This window comes from Ochotona curzoniae, unplaced genomic scaffold, assembly GCF_017591425.1.
Source record: "Ochotona curzoniae isolate NIBS_2020 unplaced genomic scaffold, NIBS_Ocur_1.0 scaffold_4701, whole genome shotgun sequence".
Classification (NCBI taxonomy): Eukaryota; Metazoa; Chordata; class Mammalia; order Lagomorpha; family Ochotonidae; genus Ochotona; species Ochotona curzoniae.
In genome coordinates, this window is record NW_024467122.1 from 83,101,376 (window position 1) to 83,127,430 (window position 26,055).

Below are 26,055 nucleotides of genomic sequence, written 5' to 3' on the forward strand. Positions count from 1 at the left end.
ATTGCTATACGCCTGCTGGAAAGAACGCCTAGACAAATGTAACTCCAAAAACTCAGTGGAGTTCGATGCAGATTATTATTCTTTTTTTAAAAAAAGATTTATTTATTTATTGGAAAGTCAGATATACAGAGAGGAGGAGAGAAAGAGAAGAAGATCCTCCGTCCAATGATTCACTCCCCAAGTGAGTGCAACGGCCGATGCTATGCCGATCTGAAGTCAGGGTCCAGGAACTTCTTCCAAGTATCCCACATGGGTGCAGGGTCCCAAAGCTTTGGGCTGTCCTCAACTGATTTCCCAGGCCACAGGCAGAGAGCTGGATGGGAAGTGGAGCCACTGGGATTAGAACCAGTGTCCATACGGGATCCCGGCACGTTCAAGGCGAAGACTTTAGCCACTAGGCCACTGCGCTGGGCCCTAGATTATTATTCTTTTACTAAAGTTTGCAGTCATGAATATTTCAGTAATATCATGTGATATTCTGGCAGCCTGTTACGAAGTCAGATGACCAAACTGGCTTATTTCTGCTTGGTTTTCTTCAGTATTTTCTTTATAGTTCCCTCAAAGAGCAGTTCGAAATCTTCACAGTATTCCTGGAAAGAACTACCTGTGTATACAGCTGAGGAGTGCAACTTTTCTTTTTTTCTGCATTCTACACTAGAGAAATTAAATTCCATGTAGCTTGGTGCTATCTAGAAAGAGATTTGCCAGAGCCCCACCTGGAACTTGAAGAGGGAGATAGCTTATGCTTGTCTCCCCTACATGCCTGCCCCTTGTCCTTTCTTAGCGTATATACCAATACCAGCCAACAGTGCACTCTTGAGACAAACTCTAAGAAAAAAAAAAAAAACAGAACAGAGAATATAAAGACACAGGATACACAGTCACATCATTATCAGCCGATTTTAATGTCATTGTTTAGCTTTATTTATAAAGATGCAATTACTGCATCTGACAAAGTCAGTATTTTATAATAAATGTTACTCAAGAAATTCTCTTGGGCTTGGAGCAATGGCTCAGTTGGCTAATTCTCCCCCGTCAAGTGCTGGGATCCCATATGGGCACCAGTGTGTGTCCTAACTGCTCCACTTCCAACCTAGTTTCCTGCTTATGGCCTGGGAAAGAAGTAGACAACGGCCCAAAGCCTTGAGTTCCTATATCCATGTGGGAGACCTGGAAGAAGTTCCTTGCTCCTAGGTCTGGATCGCTCAGCTTAGGCTGTTGGAGTTGTTTGGGAATGAACCATTCTATCTCTCTGTAAATCTGCCTTCCCAACAAAAATAAGTTTTAAAAAGGAATGAAGAAGGGAAGGAAGAAAAAAAAGGATGGGAGGGAGGAAGGAAGGGGGAAAGGAAGTAAGACTATAACCAAATAATTACCTTAATAAGTTTTTACATAAATGTAAGTTTAAAAACAACTATAATCCAATTGCATATGAATCCTTATCAATAAAGTCTGCTCATAGGTTTTCAACTAAAGAACTTCCAGTTCTTAAGAATTAGCAGTGAAGCACTGTATAAAATGAAAAATTCTGAATGATCAGTCAATTAAAAATAAACCGGATCATCTTAGTTAAGGCAACAGGGAGGAATTCTATGATGGTTTTCCTCCTCAGTGTGTCGGTTCCCAAGGCGTAAACCGGGGTCTAGATGCACCCCTCCCATGACAGCCTGTGGCCTGCAGTGCTGACAGAGGCTCCTGCTGCAGCCCTGGTACCTACCCACACAGTCCCTCCTTCAGCTTCTCCCCGATGCAGGCAGTTTTTCCTTACTAACTTAACCATCCTTCCCTAAGAAACAGCAGCTTCCCTCCTGGGACCTCATCCTATTCTAGTTAACACTGGGACATTATTCACTTACTACCACATGGCCGCTTGAGGCCCATCTTACTGAAGACAGTTCTCACCTTTATGTCATGCTACACATGTCAAGCATGGGTGAGGGAAGGGCTGGAAATAAGAGATAGCCTTTACAATTCAGATTAATGAAATCCTTGGAGAATTAATAGTCCCGAGCATTTAGAAAGGTCAGTTTGGGCCCAGCACTGTGGCCTAGCAGCTAAAGTCTCGCCTTGAATGTGCCGGGATCCCATATGGGCACAGGTTCTAATCCCAGTAGACCCACTTCCCATCCAGCTCCCTGCTTGTGGCCTGGGAAAGCAGTTGAGGATGGCCCAAATCTTTGGGACCCTGCACCCCTGTGGGATATCCGGAAGAAGTTCCTTGATCCTGGCTTCAGATCGGCATAGCATCGGCCGTTGCACTCACTTGGGGAGTGAATCATCAGACGGAGGATCTTCCTCTCTGTCTCTCCTCCTTTCTGTATATCTGACTTTCCAATAAATAAATAAGTCTTTAAAATATATGTATATATATATATATTTATAAAATATTTATAAAATAGAAAGGTCTGTTTTCTTAACAGAATGGACTAACTTTAAAACAGGGTACTTAAATAGTTATGAATCACACCCGAAAAGTTAAAATAACCCTTTATTGTGAAACACCAGGTAATCCCCTGCACGGTGGGTAGGTATGTGGAATAAGAACCTAGCTGCCGCTCTCCCAGTCATCACATGTGTATGAACACACAACGCCTCTGGGCCTTAGTTCTCTAACCCTTACACTACGCATCAAGACAACTGCCGTGTGGGGCAAAGGAGTTGATACAGTAGTTCAGTACAGTGCCACATTCAAATATCAGTTACTGTTATTAGTCTGTGAAGTCAATGAAAGAAGGCCAGGATTCTCCATTGTATGCCATATTTTGTTAGAATTTCTAGTATGGGTAAAATGTAACCATTTTTAGTTAAGCAAAGAGATGGCAATCCTGGTCAGCCCTCATACAAAAATCTAGTCATGAGGCCTGGAGAAGAGCAGACTTTCAGAAGAAAGAAGCAGAGACAAGGACAGCAATACCCCGGCCCGTTCCTACCGTCTGCACCCAAGTGTGTGGAGACATCCGACTGTGGGGCAGGCTTCACTCGGGCAGTCTTTCTCTCCCCCGGCTTCCCTTTGGCCCAGAATCGCATCCTAGCTCTCTGAGGTCTGTTCCAAAACATAAAAGTAAAAATGGAAATCAGTTTGTCCCAGCAATAATATGTGTATATCATTTCAAACTTATCTATCTTCAGTATATATGAGCTCCTTTTTCACATTTCAACCAAATTTTCAGGTTCACAGTTAAAACTCCACCTTGTAGGTAGACAGTTTCCTTATCTTGAACATAGAAATACTAAGACCCAAGAGGAAGCGAAAATAGGTCCCTAATATAAGACAGCTATAAAGCAGCAGAATTAGGATTCCAATTCAGGTTATATGATTTATAAACTGCTACCTTTCCATTTTTGTCCCATCCAGATTGGATTTAAGAAATCATGGATAATCCTATTCTGAAAAACATTAGTTCATATATTGTGGAAACTATCTTCTGAAATCTGATTTTTCTATCACTGTAATCATAACACAGATAAATTCTAAACCTTTCCACTGACTATTATGCAATGAAAGTTTACATGTCACTATTTCATATTCATGAGTTACCAATATTATTAACTAACAATAGCCATTTCTTATTTGAAGCCTTGTTTTATTTGACATGCACTGCTAAGTGCCATTTTATTTAATCATAAACACTTTTAACAAACTAACATGAATATATTACAAGTGAAAAACGAGAGACTTTAGCATTAGGTAACTTTCTCAAGGTTACATACCCAGAAGTGACAAAGTCTCTCTGTATACACCTAGTACAGCTTACATGCTATTTCACTGTAGAAACTGAGGAAATACAACAACCAGGAAGTACAATGATACCAGTTGACATTACTGGCCATACACTGTGTATGCTAACTCTGTACTAGCAGGTTTGTGTATTGATTTGTTCATTTGTAGGTTCATTGATTCAGTCAAAAATTACTCTGGCATCTACTAGGTGTCAGCCACTTTTTAATATGTAATTATCCTCAAATAGCTATCATTACCCTACTTCACACATGGACAAACTGAGGCTCGGAAAGCAAGGCTCAGATATGGCTGATTCTGTACCCCAAGTTCATTTACCTTTTAATTGTTTGCTTCTGTTTTAAAATGCATTCGTTGTAATGAGAAACTGTTCTTTAAGGCTTCTCTACAATAACGGCATCACTGCATGTTCTGCTCCCTGGAAACTCACTTCCCTGACCATTCTGATATTCGACATTCGTGTGGTGCTCTCCTGCTTGTGACCACACACAAAAATCAAGCATGCTTCACCCTCCTGTTCTACCCTCACCAAAAACACACAGCCCCAGGAGGACAACACTGTCATTTTATTTACAAATAGGAATCTGTAGTTTTATTATTGTGTGAGTAATAATCACAGCTGAAGTATGTAACTCTCTATGTACTGTCTTATGCTAGAGTTTTTCCATTGGCTCACTTCGCACACCATTCATCTCCGGTGCTTCCATCTGTCTCTCTCCTCTCTCCGTGCTCACAGCAGGTGCTCACTCAGGTCCAGCTCCTCGAGCTCTCCCAGGACCCTGGGAACCTGCTCCAATCCAGAGGCTTCACCACCATCACGGGCAGCCTTTGCTCTCTTTGGTTCTACAATGATTTGTCTTTCAAGTTAGGTTGCCTTTCAGCATTATATTGGGTGATCAGTAAGCCAATTCAACATAGAAACTCAGGTCTTCAGTTCCATGAAATTCAGCTGATTTACTTTATAACCCATTTGCTCCTCCCAAGTTTCTACGCTCTATTTAGACCTCTCAACCACTAGGCACTAACCCTCCTAAGTTTTCTTATCTCTTCCGTCTCTTTGCTCAATTTCCTGAGATTATGCACCTAACTGTCCTTTACATTATTCTGAGCTGTTCTCTGCTATTATGTTTTAACTTTCAAAGGCATTTTTATTAGGATTTTTTGTCTTTCATGTACACTGTTTGGCTTTATGAATGCAGTTATATTCATAAGGCAACTCCACTGACAACCTCCACTTGAGGTTTTCTATTGCCTAAATAGCTTATTGCTTTCACATTGTTTTCTTCCTGTTAGCTTTGGTTTTTTTAATATGAGGCATTTCCCCAGCATGTGGGAAACTGTTATCCAACTTTGACTAAAGGCAAACCCACCAAAGGTGCTTAGAAGCTCTAAAGTACGTCAGTGTGGGACTGCTAACCTATAAGACTTCTTTATAGGGTTACCTGGCTGGCCAATTTTTCAAAGAGAGTCCCTAATGTTGGTTTCTTCAAGTCTTTATTGAAGGGCTGCATAAAAGTAACAAAGACTCTCTGAGCCATTCTTTTGAGCATTTGGGAAATGTGGGAGCTGAGCAAAGGCAGACAGCGGGGCACTGCTAACACTCACTCTGACTACTTTATCCAGCTGGTTTCTCTCAGGCTTTCCCCCATTTACTGTAACATTTAAAATTTAAAGTCAAATTGCTCTTTGTATTTCAAGAGCCTACTTTATTGTCCCCAATTTGTTTTTATTTCTTTTTTAGATGCTGTTACATTATCAACTTGGAGAGTAGTAGTAGAAATTAGATGTTGATATTGAATCTGCTATCTGGGTGTATCTTCATTCTCCTTCAGCTAGGTCATCTGTCATGACGCATCAGTCATAAAGGGGGACTTGTCCAGGTTTATGAGTCACTAAGGTTTCAGCACACTCTTCAAATTTTCATTGGATGGAACACATGCTTAGCTAGCACAACAAGGGATACAGGAATTTACGTGAAAGTAAAAACTGCACAAGCTCTTCTAAAGAAAACATAATTTCTAAAACATATTTTACAGTTGTGCCTCTAAAATACTTACAATCCAAGTCTGAAGCAAGGAACATATTTCAATCTCAATCTGGTCTGCTTCTTTTACAACAAAAGTCAAATAATGACTCAAGCTCTCCACAATCACACTATCAGCCCTCACATAGGATGTATCTCATTATACAGATCTGCACCAATGTGTGTCTATCATCAGCAGGACTGATTTCCTTCAAAAAGAACAACTTAGCAAATGAGGCTCAGCATTCAACTGTAACGTACTCTGTGTGCTCTTTATACCTTAGATCTGAATCTGAAGCTTTCTGTCTCACTGCCAACTTCGTGATCTCTCCTTGGGACATAGCCTTATGAAGCTTTGCTTGTTCATCAGTTGAAGAAAATCTCTGTGACGTCTGTAATGATTGCATACATAAAAGACTTTAAAACAAAGTAAATATATGAGAGCACTGTAATTAAAACTCAAGTTATGAAATCATTTGAGAATTATAGCTGTTATAAGTACAAAAATGCATTCAGATAAATACAAGATTCACTGAAATAATAGAAGTTATAGCCCTTAAGTAAGAGAACAAGAATAAGGCAAGACCAGCTGAAGACACAAACAAAACATACAGTATCAAAAATTTGGACCACTGAGTATCATCTGCTTTTTCTATCCCAAAGTGGCAATTACTCTTATGGCTTAACTTGCTGCCATTGATTCTCACTATATCCTGTCAAGGACTTAGAAGAGCTAGAACACATACAACATAAAAAAAGATTCAAAGAATGAAATATTACCATTACCATCACTAACAGCCCAAATTACACACAACATGTAAGGCTTTTAAACCAGGACCTGCACTACAACTAGCAATGCATATACTATTTGCTTATAAAGTGCTCCTCTAAAGATATCCTCAGTAAAGAATTTCTTGTAATCTATTCAAGTAATTCTCTAGTATTATATTTTTTCTTTAGCTTTTTGGTCGGCTTGAATATAACCTCAACAGAAACAATCTCCTGAGTTGTAAAAATTCAAAGAACAGATTTCAGCTTCTGGCCAAGATGGAAAATTAGGGAATTCTTTACCCTTTTGCCTCAAATAAAACAGACAAAATAACAGTAAACAACAGTTTTCAAAGGATAAATATTCCTGAAAAAAGTGCCTGTCCCAAGTTACTGCTGTGACACCAACCCAGGCCAACCTCAGCAGACTGGCCAAGTTGGACACATGAAGCTCAAAGTCCGAAGTGATCAAGGTGACAGAAACCAAATGACAGTCCTGGGGAAGAGAGACATATGAAAGCAAAAAAAAAACCTCTGAAGATCTACACTTAGTCCCAAAGGAGTACTTAGCTGAGTACTAATCAACACTTGCCTCTTTAATAACCATGAGAAAGGACCAAGAAAAGGATTAAAGGTAATAGTGCCATCACTCACTAAAGGTCAGCAGTAATGCCTGGGCCCGAGAGTCAGAGGATGCCAGGGCTCTGGGCTTTAGCTGTTAAGAAAAATCAGTCTGGGATAAGCATTTTGGCCTGTTGGATAGAGCTGCCTCCTGTGGTGCTGGTATCCCACAAGGCATTCATTCTCACACATGCTACTTCACTTCAGACACAGCTCCCTGCTAATGTGCCTGAGAAACAGCAGAGGCCAAATACCTGGGTCCCTGCAACCAGGTGGGAGACCTCAAAGCAGCTCTGTGATCCTGGCTTTGTACTGGCCCAGCTCCAGCTACTGCAGCCATTTGGGAGTGAACCAGAAGATTCAGGAGCATTCTCTCTGTAACTCTTCCAAGTAAATAATAATAATAATAATAATAATAATAAAATTACTAGTTCCAGACTGAGTACTACTTGAGTACACCAATCCTGAAAGAAAAACCCAAGATCAAACTGCTTCCAGAACAAAGCTCTGCAGCGGGGCTAGAAAATAAAGTCCAAATGAAAGCCCTGCAAACAAACAAGGTAAAAATCAGAGCATCAGGCACTTAAATAGAAAATAATCAGATACACAAAAATCAAGAGTATAAAACCTGGAATGAGAAGGAGAATCAAACCATACTGAATCAAAAACAGAAAATGTTACCGAACTAGAAAAACACTAAAACAGTAATTGCAACTGCATTCCATGTGTTCAAAAAGGTTAAGTGCAGCGCTGGAAGATACCAAAAAGAAAACACACAGATGTGGGACTAATACCAGATTTGCTGTTGCAGATAAGATTCAGGAGCCCAAGAACACCCTCAAATCCGCAAAGACACCTGGCATCTTTCCTATGCTAGAAGCCTCTGATCTCTCCTGATCAACTGAGCAAAAGTCGCTCTAGGGTCATGTGATGAGATTAGGGCAGGCGCATAGGGACAATGCCCAATTCTTAAGCTTGGCTAATTGGAGACTTTAACTGCATCTGCAAAATCTCTTTACAACACAGTGCAGATCAATGTTTGAATTTCTGAAGAGGAACTGGCTTTCAGCAGGACCAGCAATCTTGTAGGATCATTTCAGAATTCTTCCTCCCACTGAACAAATTATACTCATTACAAGTTCTAGAATGGCAGTTGCTTCTGATGTCAGAGCAGAAGAGGAAAGTTGAAACATGAGAGTTTTCAAGTCATAGAAATCTTAGCAGGATAGCAGGTTACCTAGTTGTACTGTATATGCCAAAAACGATCAAAACATACACTGAAGCTCTGCATATTGTACCTCGGCTACAAACAGTACTAATAAATCCAGGACGCGGCAAAACAGAAATGCGGCTGCTAATGTGATCCAACAGCAGAGATTCACCACTCTCCTCAAGAAATTAAACCCCAATGTGATTCAAACACTCTTTCTATAGTGACTCTGAGCCTGTACGTCCTGTAAATTGGAATTTCATATTAAAAAATATAGGATTATAATCAGCAAAATGCAGAAATTTGGGGAACAACTAACAAATGATCTGAACTCAACAAAGGGAGAGGGAAAAGTTATGGATTAGAAATATTCTAAGTATTCTAATTATTAAGAAACTAATAATGGAGGCTGCCAAAACACAAATATAGTGACATATTACCAAAAAAAAAAGAAAAAGAAAACGATAAAACCAGAAATAAAGCAAAATAACATGAAATATACACTCATACAATGAAAGGAGAAAAGAGGAATGCACAACAACATCAGATTACTCACAGGTCAGAAACTACAGATAGTCCTGATGAGTCCCCACAGCCCCACTGGGAGCTTGGCACAGGACAAGGGCAGTCCCAGAAAAAAGAACAAAACCAGCAGTAGGCTTAGGAACTGCTCTAAAAATCACAAAGGTTTGTTCAGTGTGAAAACAGCAAAGTTTACCAAGAGTCTGAAGAACGGACTTGAGGGAAGGGATTTTTATAAGCACATGCAGTAGTTTTGAAGGCACTGCTTTTGGAAGCAGAAGCAGGCTGAAAAAGAAGCAAAGGGTGTCTGCCCTCTGTAGACTGGACAGTGAAAAGCAAAGACAGCAGAAGGTAGGAATTTAGAATCTGACATGGAGGAAGAGATACTAAAAACCAGAGGATTCAACGTTCATCCATCACTTCTGACACAGCAGAGTGGGACACCAGACACTGTTCTTTTAAATAGTGACAGCAGTCAACAAACTGGTCATGTACGGAATGACCACAAATAGACAAAATGAGGAACTTAAAACACACAAAAATCTATACCACACTACAAGAAACAAAGCAAGAGAGTATCAAATGACAACCAAAATGAGGTCAAAACACCTTAGTAGGTTAACCACATACTCTACCCCAAACAAAAACAAGAAGGAAAAAAAAATTAGTTATTCTTAAAATGAATTAAATATCTCCTACTGCAACAGCTGTGTGGCACAGCAGCTCAGCCACCACGGGGAATGCTGGAGTTTGCATCCGGCCTCCCCTACCAATTTCAGCCTCCTTATAAAACACACTCTTGGAGGTAGCAGGCACCTGTTACCCACACGGGAAGAGTAGGACTGAGCTGCCAGCTCCCCACTATCGACCCCGCCCCATGTGGACCCATAAAAGGAAAACATAATACTAAAATAAGAATATAACAAAAAAATTTACAAGACTCTTCCTCTGAAAACTGTAAAATACTGAGCAAGTCTTGAGTTTAAAAATGTATATATTGGGGAGAAGGGAGACAGAGTAAGATTAAAGATCACCTAAAAAACAAAGTGATAAAAGTCTTACATATCAGAATTCAGCAGATACATCTAAAGCAATCTAAAGCAATAATTCACTGCCTTAAAAACTTACATCTGGACCCAGAGTCGTAGCCTAGCAGCTAAAATAACTCGCCTTGCACACTGGGGTCCCATATGGGTGCCAGTTCTAATCCCAGTGGCCTTGCTTCCCATCCAGCTCCCTGTTTGTGGCCTGGGAAAGCAGTCGAGGACAGCCCAAAGTTTTGAGACCCTGTACCCGCATGGGAGACCCAGGAGAGGCTCGAATTCCAGTTTCCGGTTTCAAATTGGCTCAGTTCTGGCCGTTGAGGCACTTGGGGAGTGAATCATCAGATGGAAGATCTTCCTCTCTCCTCTCTGTACATCTAACTTTACAATAAAATTAAATAAATTAAAAAAAACTTCCATCTATAAAAATAAGTGAACTAAATTTCTAATTCAAAACCTAAAAAAACAAGAAAGCAAGCTGAAGAACAAGATTTACTATTGTTAATAAGAGAAAATTTTAATTTATTATTTGCTACTAATAAAGTAGAAATCAACAGAATATGAGGAAATAAATGTAAAAATTAAAATGTTGGTATTTTGGAAAAACTTGGCAAAACAGAGAAATAATTAACAAAGAAAAATAAATCTAATTTTATAAAATTGAAGTGAAATAATTTCAAGAAAAATATTAAAAATCATCAAGTGACTATATTCTAGACTTTGGGCAAAAAAATTTTTAAACATCAGATAAAAGTGTCAGTTTTAAACAAAATATTGTTTACAAAACTGAGCCATTAAATAAAATGCTTAAAGAGACGAATTTCCCAAGAACAGAGAAACGTATCAAAGAACCATGCCAGCAAAAGCACCAATCTGAGATGATTTTATAAAGAAATTCTACCATATCCTTCAAAAAATAGCAAGTTAAAATGCCTTGCCACTGTTCCTGCCTCTGGGGGGAGGGATTAAATGCACATAGAAGCACTAAGTACTCAGTGTGTGGTTCCTGTGCCGGCTGCCTCTTGGACTAAGCAGCACTGAACTAACACTGCATGTTCTCTCCTGGCTTCCACCACGGGGGATATTACTAAGACATGGTCAACACAGGCTTTCTCTGGCTGTATGACTCTGCTTGATTAACAGGTTTTTCTGGCTGTTTCTGTGGAGGACAGTGAAGAACAGGTGAAGCCTGGAGAGCAGCTCAAAATAACAGCGAAACAGTGATGTGGCTTTGGGGGAAGATGAGAAAACCGGTGCTGTCATGCCAGGAGCAAGCAGGACTATTTCCACAGAGCTACCGACAGTAGCTGATCCTGCAAACAGGGACACAATCTACCTAACAGTTACAAGACGAGAGTCTAAGAAACTATAGGAAAATCATCTGAAAATTACTGCCTAGAAGAACATGTCGTTCTTAAGAACCAGGTGACAGCCCAGAGGAACTAGACATTTATCCAAGGAGCAGAACTTGAAGTAGTAAGTGAAAACACCAAAGTCACCAGGCAGGAGCAGCACCACCCACGTAACTGCTCTCCCCAGCAAGGTGACAACCCAGTGATAATTAACCACCTCTAACACTTATCAGATCCTTGCAGGTAAGTAATTCTTAACTGTGTTTATAACTGGGAAGTAAAATAAAGATTCAAATATCAATGACAGGAAACACAAAGCCTGATACCAACAACAAATCAAATTTTTAAAATTTCCATGTGCTCAGAAAGTCAAATCCATTTTAAACTCAAAAACATACTTGGACTTTAAGGGTACAGTAGGTTCCACTTAGAAAAACATACATTTTCATCTTCACAGCATGAGACAATGTCAGAACATGGCATATTTTCAAAATAAACAGAGAAACACATTTTAACACGGTTCTTTCCGCTCCCCAACCCCAACCCAAATAAGATTCTATCAGCATATTCTAGAAAGCAAAGCTGCTTCGCGTGAGTGTCCACTGGAAACCACCACCAGCACCTATCCTCAGGCGTGAGCGACAACAGGGGCACAGGCAGGTGGCTGCAGAGGGGAGGAGCTCTACGACTACAGCATGCAGTGACCGTCAAGCAGGTGAGCAGAGGCTGAGTGCTCCCAGCACAAGACCCGACTTCCGCTTACGTGAGGGAGAGCCTACCACCGAGACACCAAGGTTGTCCAGAGGGAACCCTCAGGAACAGGGCTGCAGCCACACACAGCACGACCATATGTCCTTCCCTAAAACCAGCTTGTTTTATTTCACACTAATCACACAAAAAGGTTTATTTCATTATCAGTCAAGTAGAGGGCACCTTCAAAATGGACTCATTTCAAGTGTGGCTCTAAGTTATAGATACACAGTGGTTTCCCATTTCTAAAGTCCTAGAGTTTTAATCTGGTTAGTGACTCCAGAAAACTTGCCCAGCATTGTTCTAGGCCTGTTGATTGTTTTTTCCTTCACAGAGTACCAATAGGGTCATTAATATCATACTTCTCACAAAACATAAAGATAGTAGCAGTATTCAGGAAATTAGGGGAAGTTTTAATATTAACTTAGTTTTTTAAAATTTGTTTATGTGAAAGGCAGTTGGAGAGAGGGAGAGGTACACCCAGAGAAGACTTCCAACTCTGGTTCACCGTCCCATCTGGCCGCAACGGCCAGAGCTGGGACAGTCCAAAGCCAGGAGCCTGGCACTTCTTCTGGGTCTCCCACATGGGAAGAGAAGCATGAAGACTTGAGCCATAGTTGCTGCTTTCCCAGGCTCATTAGCAGGGAGCTGGATCAGACTTGGAGCAGCCAGGATTCAATCCAGCACCAATATGGGAAGCCTGTGCTGCAGATGGTGGCTTCACCTGCATGCTACAACACTGACCACATCAACTCAGCCTTTGACATAACTCAAAAACTACAAAACAGCTCCATGATAAAAATTTAAGTGAATCAGGGTATTTCACAAAATATTTAACATGTGACTTGGTACCCAGCATGATGGCTCAGTGGCAAAAGTCCCTGCATTGCATGCACCGGGATCCCATATGGGCAACGGTTCATGTCCTGGCTGCTCCATTTCCCATGTAACTCCCTGCTTGTGGCCTGGGAAAGCAGCAAAGAATGGCCCAAAGCCTTGGAACCCTAAACCCCATGTGAGAGACCTGAAAGAAACTAACGGCTCCTGGCTTCAAATCGGCTCAACTCATGCAGTGAACCAGCAGATGGAAGATCTTTCTGTCTCTCCTTCTTGGTAATCTGCCTTTCCAAAAAAAAAAAAAAAAAAGTCTTCAAAAAGAAAAATGTGTCTTAAAACATCAGTATGCCACACTGGAATGCCTGGGTTTGAATCCCTGCTCCACTAAACCTTTTCTAAAAATCAGTTTTATTTTATGTTACCAAAAAATGGGAACAGGAACAACCTGAAAGACTCCCTGCTCCCCCAACAAAAAGTGAAGCCAAAGTAAACAGCATTTTCGTTGGAAGTTACAGGATTACATTACACAGTCAGGAAGAGCCCTAGTCTTGACTTTCTAAGCTATAATAGACATGCTCTACACTACCACTATGTTCAATGACCTGAATTTACCTGATGTGTGATTGGACAAACTGCTGAAGTGCCCTTTATTTGAGTCCTAAAACTTAAAGATTTAGCTTTAGCCGTGGTGTTCACTGAGGTTTCCCATGTACAAGCCATTTTGTGGAAAGAAGCTGTGAAGGTTAGCTTTAGATTAGCAAAGACTATTCCCATCAGATTTGTTTGCTATCTATTTTTCTTATATTGCTGTAAAATTACCATTTCGGAGTCACTGTGAGAGGCCTGACCCAGGCTGGATACAGACTCTAGCTCAGAGTGAGAGGCTTGGTCAAGGGAGAGAAGGGGCTCAATAATGTCATCGTAATCATCTTCCTCTGTATCCCCCTCCCCATCAGCAAAAGTACCTCTAGTCAAGAAATCGGAGCGCGTCCGCGCCATTCGAGCTTTCTTTTTATGGGCCGGTCTGGCAACCTGCTTGACCAAATGATAAAACAAATAACACAACAATGTTTTGTTTTTGCTTTTTTTTTTTGAGGGAGGGGATATGATGCCAATGCAAGACATCAAAGGTCTCACAAACGTCTTGACATACCCCGCCTCCCACTGCGCCCATTCCACTGGCAGAAGTGACAGGAATGAACAAAAGAATTCAGGTTCCTTACTACAGAGAGGAACGAAAGCTATCTACATCTACCATGCTCTTCACAACAGCAAGTCATCCTGCACGGCTAGGGAAAGGCACCAGAGCTCCTTGGTGGCTTCTCCGCTGTGCAACCTGAGTCTTCCGACACCACTCCCCACCTACAGCGCACCTCCCTAAGCCTAACAGCCTCAGTTTACAGCTTCTTCCTCTAGAACACTCGGGACTAGGTGGATAGATGAAGTGCTCTACCTTACAAAAATAACTTCCAAAATATCATGCATCTAGTTCACACAGGAGGCAGATCTACAAGGCCCGATGCTTACCTCTCCTTGGCCAGGCCCAGTGAATTTCACAGGTTTCCAAGCTGGTTCCTCTTGTCTACACGCACGAGGGTTTTCACTGCCTAAGGCTTCTCTGTTGACACTGCAGGTAAAACAGTTATACTTCAATTCCTAGCAAATATTCTAGGGCAGCAATCTTACAGTAGGGGATGAATTATGGTTCTAACAAGTCTAGTGAAATAATGCTATGAAATCCCATAGAGAATTCCAAAATTTGGTTATACAATTAATGCTATTTCAACAATCTGTGAGTATGACTGAACTCCTAGAGGCCCTGTCCTAATAACTGGAAAGTATACTTTACTCCAATGATATGTTTAAGAATAATGGCAGCAAGGGCCCGGCGGCCCGGTAGCTTAGTGGCTAAAGTCCTCGCATTGAAAGCGCCGGAATCCCATATGGACGCCGGTTCTAATCCCAGTGGCTCCACTTCCCATCCAGCTCCCTGCTTGTGGCCTGGGAAAACAGTAGAGGATGGCCCAAAGCCTTGGGACCCTGCACCCTCGTGGGAGACCCAGAAGAAGTTCCTTGATCCTGGCTTTGGACCAGCATAGCATCAGCCATTGCGCTCACCTGGGGAGTGAATCATCAGATGGAAGAGCTTCCTCTCTGTCTCTCCTCCTCTCTGTATATCTGATTTGTAATAAAAATAAATAAATATTTAAAAAAAGAATGGCAGCAAAATTAGCTCAAAAGTGGAAATGATGAGAAAAGGAAAATACCAGATTCTCTAATCTTTCCGAGACAAGTCTCAGAAGTGGCCTTTTCTTCCAATCATACAACAGCTAATAAACAGTCTCTCCATAAGAAGACAACTGGTATCATTTGTGTGAGAACAACTGAGTGGGTATCATTTATATAAGAGCAAATGATTGGATACAGGAGGATAACTGATAGGATATCATTTGTGTGAGAACAACTGAGTGGATATCATTTGAATGGAAACAACGAATTGAATATGCAAAACAAAGAGAGATATTTTCAGACAAGGGTGTGGAAACTACTGGTAGGTTTCATAGATGGGTTTATGGGAACTATGTAAGCTCCTTAATATCTCCTCCCTTATCCAATGTGACCCTCAGACTATAAAAGCCCAATGCCACTAATAAACTCTGACAATTGACCATCAGTCTACCCATGCGTGTTATCATCAGCTCTGTGCACCAAGTCCATTGCTGCTGGACAGTGAATATCACCCAGTAGGGAGGGCTTCATTATTCAGATGTCTTCAGTAAGCAAAATCTCTTCTCAAAGTTTCTCTACAGCTTCCGTGAACTATTTGTGTTTTAAACCTTCAGGTTATATAGAATAAAATCAGTAACAAGCAAAAAGATAACCCCAGTCGCCCACTCCTACAGATGCTATAGAGTGGGCTTGGAAAAACTTGATTTTGTTTGAACAGCTGTATAATGTGATTGTCTTATCGCTAAATTCTGTGGAGAATTAGACAAATAAAAATAGGAACAGAAATTGTACTTTCATACTCTCAGTTACCTATATCTGTAGTCATCTTTCATGGCTAAAATAGATTCCCATAAGTTCTATAAATTGCCTTCTTTTTCTCAGCAATTTACTTTTTTTTTTTTTAGGATTTATTTGTTTTTACTGGAAAGGCCAGGTGCAATAACTCAGTAGCTAAATCCTCGCCTTGCACAGGCTGGAATCCCGTTGGAGCGTTGATTCACGTCCTGGTTGCTCCACTTCACATCTGGTTCCCTGCTTGTGGCCAGGAAAAAGCAGTAGAGGATGGCCCAAAGCCTTGGGATGCTGCACTTGTGTGGAAGACCTAGAAGAGGCTCCTGCCTCCTGATGAGGATCGGCTCAGCTATTGTAGTATTTGGGGACTAAACCAGCAGATGGGAGATTTCTGTGTGTGTCTCTGCCATTCAAATAAAAGAAATAAAACTTTTAAAACACTATTCTCATTACTACTGGTAATCTAAAAAACCTTGAAAATCCTTAAAGGATTTCCACTTACATGAGAAAACTAAAGTAGTTCAACTCTCATAAAACAGAACAGTAGTTACCAGAAAGAAGTCAAAGGAGAGCTGTTCAATGGTGACAAACTTTCATTTCTCAGACAGCTGCTCCACAGCAACAAGTACGCAGTTAACACTATTGAGGTGTACCCTAAAGAGAGCTAACTGTGGGGCTGGCGTTGTGGCACAGCAGCCTACACCACCACCTGCAGTATCAGCAAGCCACATGAGCTTGAATCCCAGCTGTACTACTTTTGATCCAACTTCCTGCTAATGTGCTTAGGGGAAACCAACTAGAATACTACTCAAGTCCTTGGGCCGCTGCCACCCACATGGGAGACCTGGATGAAGCTCAAGCTCCTCGTTGCAGACGGGCCCAGCCCTGGCCACTGAGGCCACTTGGGGAAGGAACTAGAAGATGGATGATCTCTGTTTCCCACTATACAACTATGCCCTTTGAATAAACAGATGAATCTTTAAGAACAAAAGAAACATTTTTTATCTGTATCCTTATCACATACAGAAAAGTATGAGGAAAAGAACAAAGACCATCAATGGGCCAGCAGCAGTGTCGAAGCCTTATGGCAGCAGGCTTGCACATATTGCCCCCAGGTTCCCAGGCAATTAGCACTTTACTAAATGCCTCTGCTGTTCAACGTCACTCAGTGCCCTTCACTGACTCAGTATCAAAACTCTACTATCAGGCCCAGCGCAGTGGCCTAGCAGCTAAAGTCCTTGCCATGAATGCTCTGGGATTCCATATGGGTGCCGGTTCTAATCCTGGCAGCTCCACTTCCCATCCAGCTCCCTGCTTGTGGTCTGGAAAAGCAGTCAAGGATGGCCCAAAGCCTTGGCACCCTGCACCTGCATGGGAGACCTGGAAGCTCCTGGCTTCAGATCGGCATAGTATCGGCCGTTGTGTTCACTTGGGGAGTGAACCATCGGACTAAAGATCTTCTTCTGTCTCTCCTCTTCTCAGTATATCTGATTTTCCAATAAAAATAAATAAATCTTAAAAAAAAAACCTCTACTATCAAAAATTCTTTTTTTTTTTAAAGATTTATTTTATTTGAAAGGCGGATATACAGAGAGGAGAAACAGAGAGGAAGATCTTCCGTCCGATGAGTCACTCCCCAGGTGAGCGCAACGGCCGATGCTATGCCGAACCGAAGCCAGGAGCCTCTTCTGGGTCTCCCACGCGGGTGCAGGTTCCCAAAGCTTTGGGCCGTCCTCGACTGCTTTCCCGGGCCACAGGCAGGGAGCTGGAAGGGAATCGGGGCTGCCGGGATTAGAACCGGCGCCCATATGGGATCCCGGGCGTGCAAGGCAAGGACCTTAACCATTGCGCCACCACGCCAGGCCCTACTATCAAAAATTCTATCGAAGCCTTGTCAATGTTTCCTAAAGGAAAACTAGCCAATTCCCAATGGTGAGTGGAAACACCTAATCTGAGCTGCATAGATGTACAGAGGTAGAGCAGAATAAGGCATCCTATTTTAATAAAATACTCTAGGAAGCTTGTCATCTACACATAAACATTTCACTTACAGGGGAACATTCATATTGTCCTTTGGTGTGAAGAAAATGGTCCTTGTATCTCCCTCTCTGGAAGGGTCATCAGATTTGTGGCCGTAATTCTGGGTTGGCCTAAAGTGCTCTCTTTTGGAAACGCCATTATTGGAGGGTTTACAGGTTACACTCTGTTGGGTGCCCACTCTGTATGTTTTGGATGATTCTCTGACAGTACCAGATTGGCATGGGGCTCCTTTTCCTTCAAAGAACAGGGTCACTGGCCGGTCCTTTATGGGTAAGTGAGCAGAGGGACCGCCTTTTGTGGCACGAGCTGGATCTTTTACAGCTACTGATGGAGATCCCCGTGCACCGAGTTCTTCCTTATTTGGGGCATTTGGGAGAAAGAGAGAGGCAGGCCTCTCTGCTCTTTGCTTGGGCTGAGAGGAAGACGGTGCCAGGAAGGACTCCCCAGCTGTTGGCTGCTCCACCGTCTGGAAGGCTCTCCGCTCCTTCTCCAGGATATCTGTCTGCCGACGGATCTGCTCCATCATCTCTTTCTCATTTTGCTGATGCAACAGCTTTTGCCTTTCTTCCTTTTCCATGTTCAGCTTTTCTAACTTCTTCAGCACAGTTCTCGCAGACTCTGTCTTCACAGACGGAGCAACGTGATCCTCCGCTGAGAAGGAACGCTTCTCAGTTTCCCTGCTGCTGTCGAAGGGAACAGCTGTCCCCAGTGGGTCTGCACTTTCTAAGAGTTTGCTTCTTTGGACGCTTGTGTCTAGTTGACTACTTGTTTTTAGTGGGTCTTGTTGGGGAATGTAAAAAAATGTAGGCAGACTATTCGACACAAAGGAGTCTCTTGGCTGTGGCTTACAGGTAATAGGCTCAGAGCGGTGGGCCAATTTTTCCTTCCCAGTGCTACTCCTCAAGGGTGCTGGGTCTCCAGGTGCCCCCTTGCTCACCTCACAGGAGGCACTGAGGGTGTAGTCCTGTGAACCAACTTTCGGACTGCTGGTTGTCTTTCGAGCTGAAAGCTGCAGATCTCCTTCATCTACAGTTCCAGATCCTGGCTTGCTCTTCTGGCTGTCCTCAGCACTCAGAAGCTCCAAGCTTCCTTGAGAACTCTCACTGTCAGGTGTGCCCTGCAGAGAGGGAAGACCTTCAGGCACCAGTTCTGTAGACCACCTGCGCTCCTCAGAAGGTGACACCCCACCAAGAGAACGAACTTTTAGCAATTCCAAGCTAAATATAGCTTGCTCTAGTTCTCTCATCCTCCGACTCTCTCTTTTTGCCCGGCCTGCTTTCTTCTGATGCAGATCCTCCAGGGACTTGGGCCTCTCTCTGACCACCACATCCTCCTGCAAGTCCACACCACTCTGGCTTCTGGCTCTCTCCTGTCGCTTGCCTGGGGACTCCTTTGAGCAGTTCTCTGAACCTTCATGACTAGTGCGATTCCTCTCCAGCACAGATTTATGCTCCTCTATGGCCTTTCCTCGGTTGTCAAAAGAGCAATCTTCCCAGTTGGAAGGGTCTGAACCGTGAATTTCCAGAGCTCCACGTGCCTTGATCTTCATCAGTTCAAGATCTGGTGCTGCCTCTCTGAGTCTTTGCTCTTTTAAAGCTTTAAATCTAAAAAATAATAACAGTAATAATAATTAACAAAAGTGTCAAAAATATCTCCTGTTTGGTACCATAAAATATACATTTACTGAGAATTTAGGAAAAATGGAAAGTTGTGAAATTTTCTATTTACAATTTTCCAGTATTTCTTAAATAAACCTGAGTGCACATTTCAAGTTCTCTTATTTCCACGAATCAAATGATATTTTAATTAGGCATAGTAATTAACTTTTCCTAACTGCACACTGATACTCCATATACTTACTTTAAAGCAAACCTTAAAAGTAAAAAGTTTCTGACAATTTAAACAGTTGAATTAAGCCTAACACAAATGTAGTAATAATTGTCAATTCTTGGTTATTATAAATACAGACCATGCAGGTCTTCAATTTAACACAATAAGTGCTTACTGAACTTCTATTATAGACCAGATAATGTCAGTTAAAAATGGACAGCAATAACACTGTAACAAACTGCACATAATCCATTATAAAACAAATATGAGTGCACAGGTGTCCTAAGTTACCTTTGTCTCCATGTGGACTGCAGGAGGATGATTCTGCTCCGGTGCTCCTGGTACTGCTTGCTTTGCCTGTAGCCTCTCCACCTCGCCTGGATGCAGACGGCAGCCCTGTGCCTGCGCCTCTGTTGCACCCTCCACCACTGCTGGATGGTGATGGCCGCAGCCCGCAACTCCAGGTAGCGCTGCCGCTCCGAGCGTGCACGCCAGGAAGCCTGCAGAAGAGCAGCTGCGCTGGCCATCGCTGCAGCATCCTCCAGCACTACTTCACCCCGAGCCTGCTTCTGAGTGAGGCAGGTCCTCCAGAACCGCTGTGAGCAAGACAAGGCGACAGAAACCGTCTGTCATATTTTACCCCACATTTTCACAGAAAAGGGGAAAAACAACCAGAGGAGAGGTTAAGTGGCTAAAAGCAGGTAAATTGTTGATGACTAAAAACAAAAGTTTTGTAGACAATTTGGTTAAAACTACTTTAAGTAACATGAGTATAATCTGGATGCAGCCAATTTAAAACTTAGGGGTGCTTTTATGCTGTACAAGTTAATTTTAATACATTATTTTCCATTCTCTTGCTATAATTTGCCTAAGGTAACAGAAGACTGCCTTGAACAAACACAAAGTCCCATGGAGAGCACTAACACGCACTGACATATATCAGGGAGAGAGATAATAAAAGAGACAAGGAAACATCATTTAGAAAATGAATTCACAAGAACAATGTCAACAAAGATGAAGCATGTGGCTCCTTTGCCCTTAAGACCCTGCAAAATAACCTCGCTTCGAGTTTAACTCAGCATAGTAAACAGTAACGGTCCCTATTCCTACGCCAGGTCACCTTCAGAATGCCGGCAGCATGTCAAAACTGAGCCACTCACATGGTCACCCCTGAAGTTCACACTTCACATCCAAATAGCTCTGATTCCTAAACGAAGCCCCAACAGAGGAGTTCACCCTGTGCCCACCTGGATCCTGATGGCAGCCTGTCTCAGGCGCAGGAAATGCTGCCTGCACAGCAGGGCCCGGAAGCAGCGCTGCAGCAGCACAATCCTGCGCAGCACCTCCTGGTGCAGCAGGTCCTGCAGGTGCTGTCGCTCCTGCTCCTTCAGGAAGACCTAGCAGAACAAACAACAGGGCAGTGTGCAGCTTCCCAGGGAGAAGCAGCTCATGAACTCTCTTTTTGTAGTACGCTTTTGCACAGCAATCATAATGGCAGGAGTATAAGCATACTGGCATAAGTATAGCAATGATCAATATTTTCACCGCTTTACCACAGTATAATTCTCAAACTCAAAAGGAGAAATGAGGATGTAGAAGATGGCAATACTCGAAACCCAGTGCTAAAGTTTATACATTGCTCCCTAGCAACAATCATTGTCATAATGAGTCAATGTACTCCTGCTATACTTTTTTTTAAGATTTATTTTTATTAAAAAGGCAGAGCTACACAGAGAAGTACAGACAGAGAAAGATTTTCCATCCTCTGGTTCACTACCCAAATAGCCACAATTGCCAGAGCTGAGCTGATCTGAAGCCAAGAGCTAGGAGCTTCTTCCTGGTCTCTGGCGTGGGTGAGGGGTCCCAACCTACACTGCTTTCCCAGGCCACAGATAAGGAGTCAGCTGGATGGTAAGTGGAGCAGTCAGGGCATGAAGCAGTCCCAATATGGGATCCTGGCACTTTCAAGGGGGGAAATTAGGCAAGTGAACCATTGCACCAGGCTATTATTTTTCAGATTGATTTATTTATTGGAAAATCAGAGCTACAGAATGGGATAAAGAGATCTATTTCTAGTTTACTCCCCAGCTGGCCAAAATAGCCAGAGCTTCTTGCAGATCTCCAATGCGAGAGGGAAGGAGGGGCAGAAACACTTGGGCCATCTGCTGCTTTTCCCAGGCCATTAGCAAGAACTGGGCTAGAAGTGGAAGAGGTGCTTTCCGTCTCCAGCCTACCGAGCGAGAGGAGTCGCTGCCGCCAAGTCCGCGCACCTGCAGTGGACGGTCGTGTGCGCAACTGCTCCAGCTTCCTCATCAAGAGGAACAAGCAGAGGTACAGCATGGAGCCCAATAACCACAAGGCCCGGAACTCGTTCCGCTACAACGGGCTGATCCACCGCAAGACCGTGGGCATGGAACCGGCGGCAGACGGCAAGGGCGTAGTGGTGGTCATGAAGCAACGGAGCGGCCAGCGGAAGCCAGCCACCTCCTACATGCGGACCACCAAAAACAAGAATGCGTGAGCCACGCTCAGCAGCATCCGGCACATGATTCGCAAGAACAAGTACCGCCCTGATCTGCGCATGGCTGGCTGCCATCTGCAGTGCCAACGCCATCCTACACAGCCAGAAGCCCGTGATGGTGAAGAGGAAGCGTACGCGGCCCACCAAGAGTGCCTGAGCCACCAGCCCCCAGCAATAAAGAGTCTGACTGTTGAAAAAAAAAAAGTGGAAGAGGTATCGACATTGTCCCAGCTGCTCTACTTTCAATTCAACTCTTGCTAAAGTGCACTGGAAGATGGTCCAAGTACCTGGGTCCCTGTCACCCAAGTGGGAAATCTAAAATAGGCTCTTGGCTCCTGGTTTGAGGCAGGTCTAGTTCTGGCCTTTCCAACCATTTGGAGAATAAATCAGTGGATGGAAGATATCTCTCTCTGTAACTCTGTCTTTCAAATCAATTCAGTAAATCTTTAAAAATTAGAAATCGGAACAGCAAGGACACAAACCAGAACTCATGGGATGCTCACATCACAGTAATGGTATTACTTGATACACAACACAAGCCCAACACATGGCCTATTTTTAAAGGATTTTGAAGGACTGCAGAGAGGATGGAGGGTGAGGACTTGTGGGAACTACAGATCTTAAAGCTTGATCATAGCATCAAGTAAATCAGTGATTACACTCTCTCTAAAATCCAACATGCATCAAAGGATTCCTTTTCCCCAAAGCTATTACTCATACAAAATTTATTTATTTATTCCTTTATCCCATTATAAATCTTTAGGGATTTGGGAGAATACAACGATGTATCAAGATATATTCCTTTAGAAACAGAATCCACATCCCACCTTTAAGAGCAGGAAGATATAATATACTGAAGAAGAATAATGGTAAATTCACAAGGGTAAGAGAAGATTGCTAATGAAGAGCATCAGGAGCTGGAAATCCTAATACAGGAATGCACAGGAATCAGTGGAATAATTAATTTTCATAAAGAAGATCAGGATATGAAGCCACAATATGGAGACCCATGAAACACAGGATGAATTCTGAATTTACTGAGGAGGTTACAAGACAGTATTAATGAAGAGCAGGCCAAGAGAAAGAAAGACGTTTGTTAAGATGATTTTAATCTTAAGGGTAGAAAAAGATTCATGGGATTACAAATAGAACAGAACCAAGTGAGCCACTAAATCTATCAGCAAGGCAGTTGCAATAGCTTCAGTTAGTGGAAGCAACAGAAAAACGAAAGAGAGCTGTGAAGATTATTTTTAAGGGAGAGATAAAAGAAACAAAACTTCATAAAAGAATTAAAGAAAAAATTCAAAAATAATTATAGTTCTTAGTCTGAAGCATTGGGAGGGTGACAGAGAGGGAAAGTAGCTGTGAAGCACTAAGGGCAGTATAATATCTGGATCAAGCCACTCTGAGCCAGCTACACTGGAGAGCACAGCACAAGCTCTAGGTAGTTACACTTCATCAGTCATAGCACTGATTAGAAGTTCTGTGGCTACATGCCCGGTGTGATGGCTCAATTGGCTAATTCTCTCCTTGAAAGTGCCAGGATCCCATAAGTGTGCCCATTTATGCTCCAGTTGCTCCATTTCCCATTCAGCTCCCTGCTTACAGCCTGAGAAAGCAGAGGATTGCTGAATTCCTTGGAAACTTGCATCTTTGTGGGAGACCTGGCAAAAGCTCCTGGCTTCTGACTGGCTCTGCTCTGGACACTGTGGCCATTTGGGGGGTGGATCAGTAGATTGAAGATCTATGCTTCTGTAAATCTGCTTTTCCAATAAAAATAAATCCTTCTTTAAAAAGCTAAAACCTTGACCTAATCACCATCTTTATACTGTCTCACACACTACCATAAACCTTCTCATAGGAAAATATCAATATCACTATTTAGTTTTGACAAAGGCTGTGTCTATTATATTTACCATGGTTTTTCCAACTTGATAATTTTCTGGATTAAGATTTATTTTCTTGAAGAAATCTTGGATGTTAAATTTGGATGGATTAATATTTCGGGGAAGAAGTACATGGAAGTGACTCACAAAATCCTGAAAAATGAAGCAAAGTGTTGTAAGATCATATGCAAACACATTTTTCAACTACTTAAACATCTTTTCATTAATTTTTTTCTTGTTAAACAGGCTGAAACCCAAAAAAAGTACTTATCAATTATATATTATTATTATGAAAAGTTTCTAAAGGATATTGAGTTTTATATGTTATCAAAAAAAATGGAAAAAGAAGGGCAGAACCTAAGAATTTCTTTTTTAAGTTATTTAACAAAACCTAAAACTTCTAGCAAGGGAGGAAAAAGCCAATATGGCAGCTGTCAGAAGGCATGCCACGACACAGTCGCTGCTGTGTCAGCACAGACAGTCCCACCGCCAGAGCCTGCATGTAACCCTGGCCCCCGCAGCAGCTGCTCATCTCAACAGCTCAAGGCCTCGTGGGTAGCTTACTGCAGAGCTAAGTCCTGGTGACACTTTTCAGAGCATTCTGACTGAACTAATTGAGTGACTGGAGAATTACTGGTATTCGCAAACATTTTGCTCAAACAAAAACAGCCTAGAAGTACGTTCTATTACATGTGAGACTTGACTTTCAGCAGAAGAGAACTCTTCAACTCTGTATACAAAAGGTGTTCTGGAAATGAAGAACCGTGGGAAATAAACACATGCTCCCCAAAGAAATAATAAACAAGACAAACAGTACTACTTAATGTAACATGCCTATATTGAACTATAATTATAGAAGCATAACCTGGAAAGAATATTTGCAGCTGTATCCTGACTGACGGATTCGGACTGTCTCCAGCATCCCAGTATATCGAAGCTGTCGAAGTACCAAGGCGTCATTGAATCTTAACGGCAGCTAAAACAAAAGAAATGGAAAAAGGATTATTTCAAAATAATAGATTCCTGAATGAATGTATCTTCTAAGTACAGATAAATTATCTAGGGACTGGAGGTTGTCTGGTCACAACACAGCTAAGAGAACAGGATAAGCTCACTTCCAAAATGACATCTTCAGGAAAATTCTAAACTGCCAAAGGCTAGGGAGAAGAAAATCAGCAGCTTCCAATCTCCTCTGCTTGTGAAGGAGCAAGACTCTGAGATAAGGTTCAAAGGGAATGGGGTTGCCTTAAAAGCCAAAGGGTCCAGTCATTATGAAATCTGACACACAGTGAAGAACATAGCTTTCCTATTTGTAAGAATGATAACTAAGAAAACAACTGCCCACACTTTACCAGTTGTTTTGGTTAACTGGGAACTAATGCCATGCCTATAATAACTAGAAAAAGGTTACACATAATTTTTTCCTAAATATGATTTTATTGATGATATTCATCTGAACCATGGGAAACACAACTCTCCAGTAGTCCTCAGCATGAGCCACCTCATTTTGTCCATCACACGGGCACTGACACGGAGGCAGTCTCCACAGCCTGGCACTCCTGGGTATCTCAGTGGGCCTGCTTTTGGGTATTCATGACAAAATGTAATAGGAGACTCTGGTGTTTCTCCCTGTCCTCTAAATTCTACTTTCATTGATTCTCCGAGGCAATATAAGCATTTCCTGAAACTGGGTGAGGTATAACCACAGTCAAGGGAAAAAAATGAATAAACTGGGCAATTTATGTAAAATAATAGGAACAGTTCACATTTATGTAACTGTTGATCAGGTACCATAAAATACTACATTAATCAAGCTCTCGTATAGCATAGTCTCAATTGTAACTGAAATCCAAACTTCTGTTAAACTGCAATAATCCCTTTCGGGATGGTGA

General features: G+C 42.2%; 1 protein-coding gene and 1 pseudogene across 1 annotated transcript in view; one reads left to right on the top strand and one right to left on the bottom strand.

The window, feature by feature from the left end:
* MYO9A (myosin IXA) overlaps positions 1 to 26,055 on the bottom strand; it is a 221,086-nt gene that overhangs the window by 48,124 nt on the left and 146,907 nt on the right. Inside the window, exons 21-28 of the mRNA XM_040969582.1 lie at positions 25,029 to 25,139; positions 24,194 to 24,316; positions 21,004 to 21,153; positions 20,048 to 20,352; positions 17,938 to 19,530; positions 14,393 to 14,492; positions 6,042 to 6,154; positions 2,931 to 3,043 (exon numbers count right to left, since the gene is read on the bottom strand). Coding sequence (XP_040825516.1) covers positions 2,931 to 3,043; positions 6,042 to 6,154; positions 14,393 to 14,492; positions 17,938 to 19,530; positions 20,048 to 20,352; positions 21,004 to 21,153; positions 24,194 to 24,316; positions 25,029 to 25,139 — 2,608 coding nt within the window. The remainder of the gene's footprint in view (positions 1 to 2,930; positions 3,044 to 6,041; positions 6,155 to 14,392; positions 14,493 to 17,937; positions 19,531 to 20,047; positions 20,353 to 21,003; positions 21,154 to 24,193; positions 24,317 to 25,028; positions 25,140 to 26,055) is intronic.
* On the top strand, positions 21,421 to 22,469 carry LOC121149270 (annotated as a pseudogene).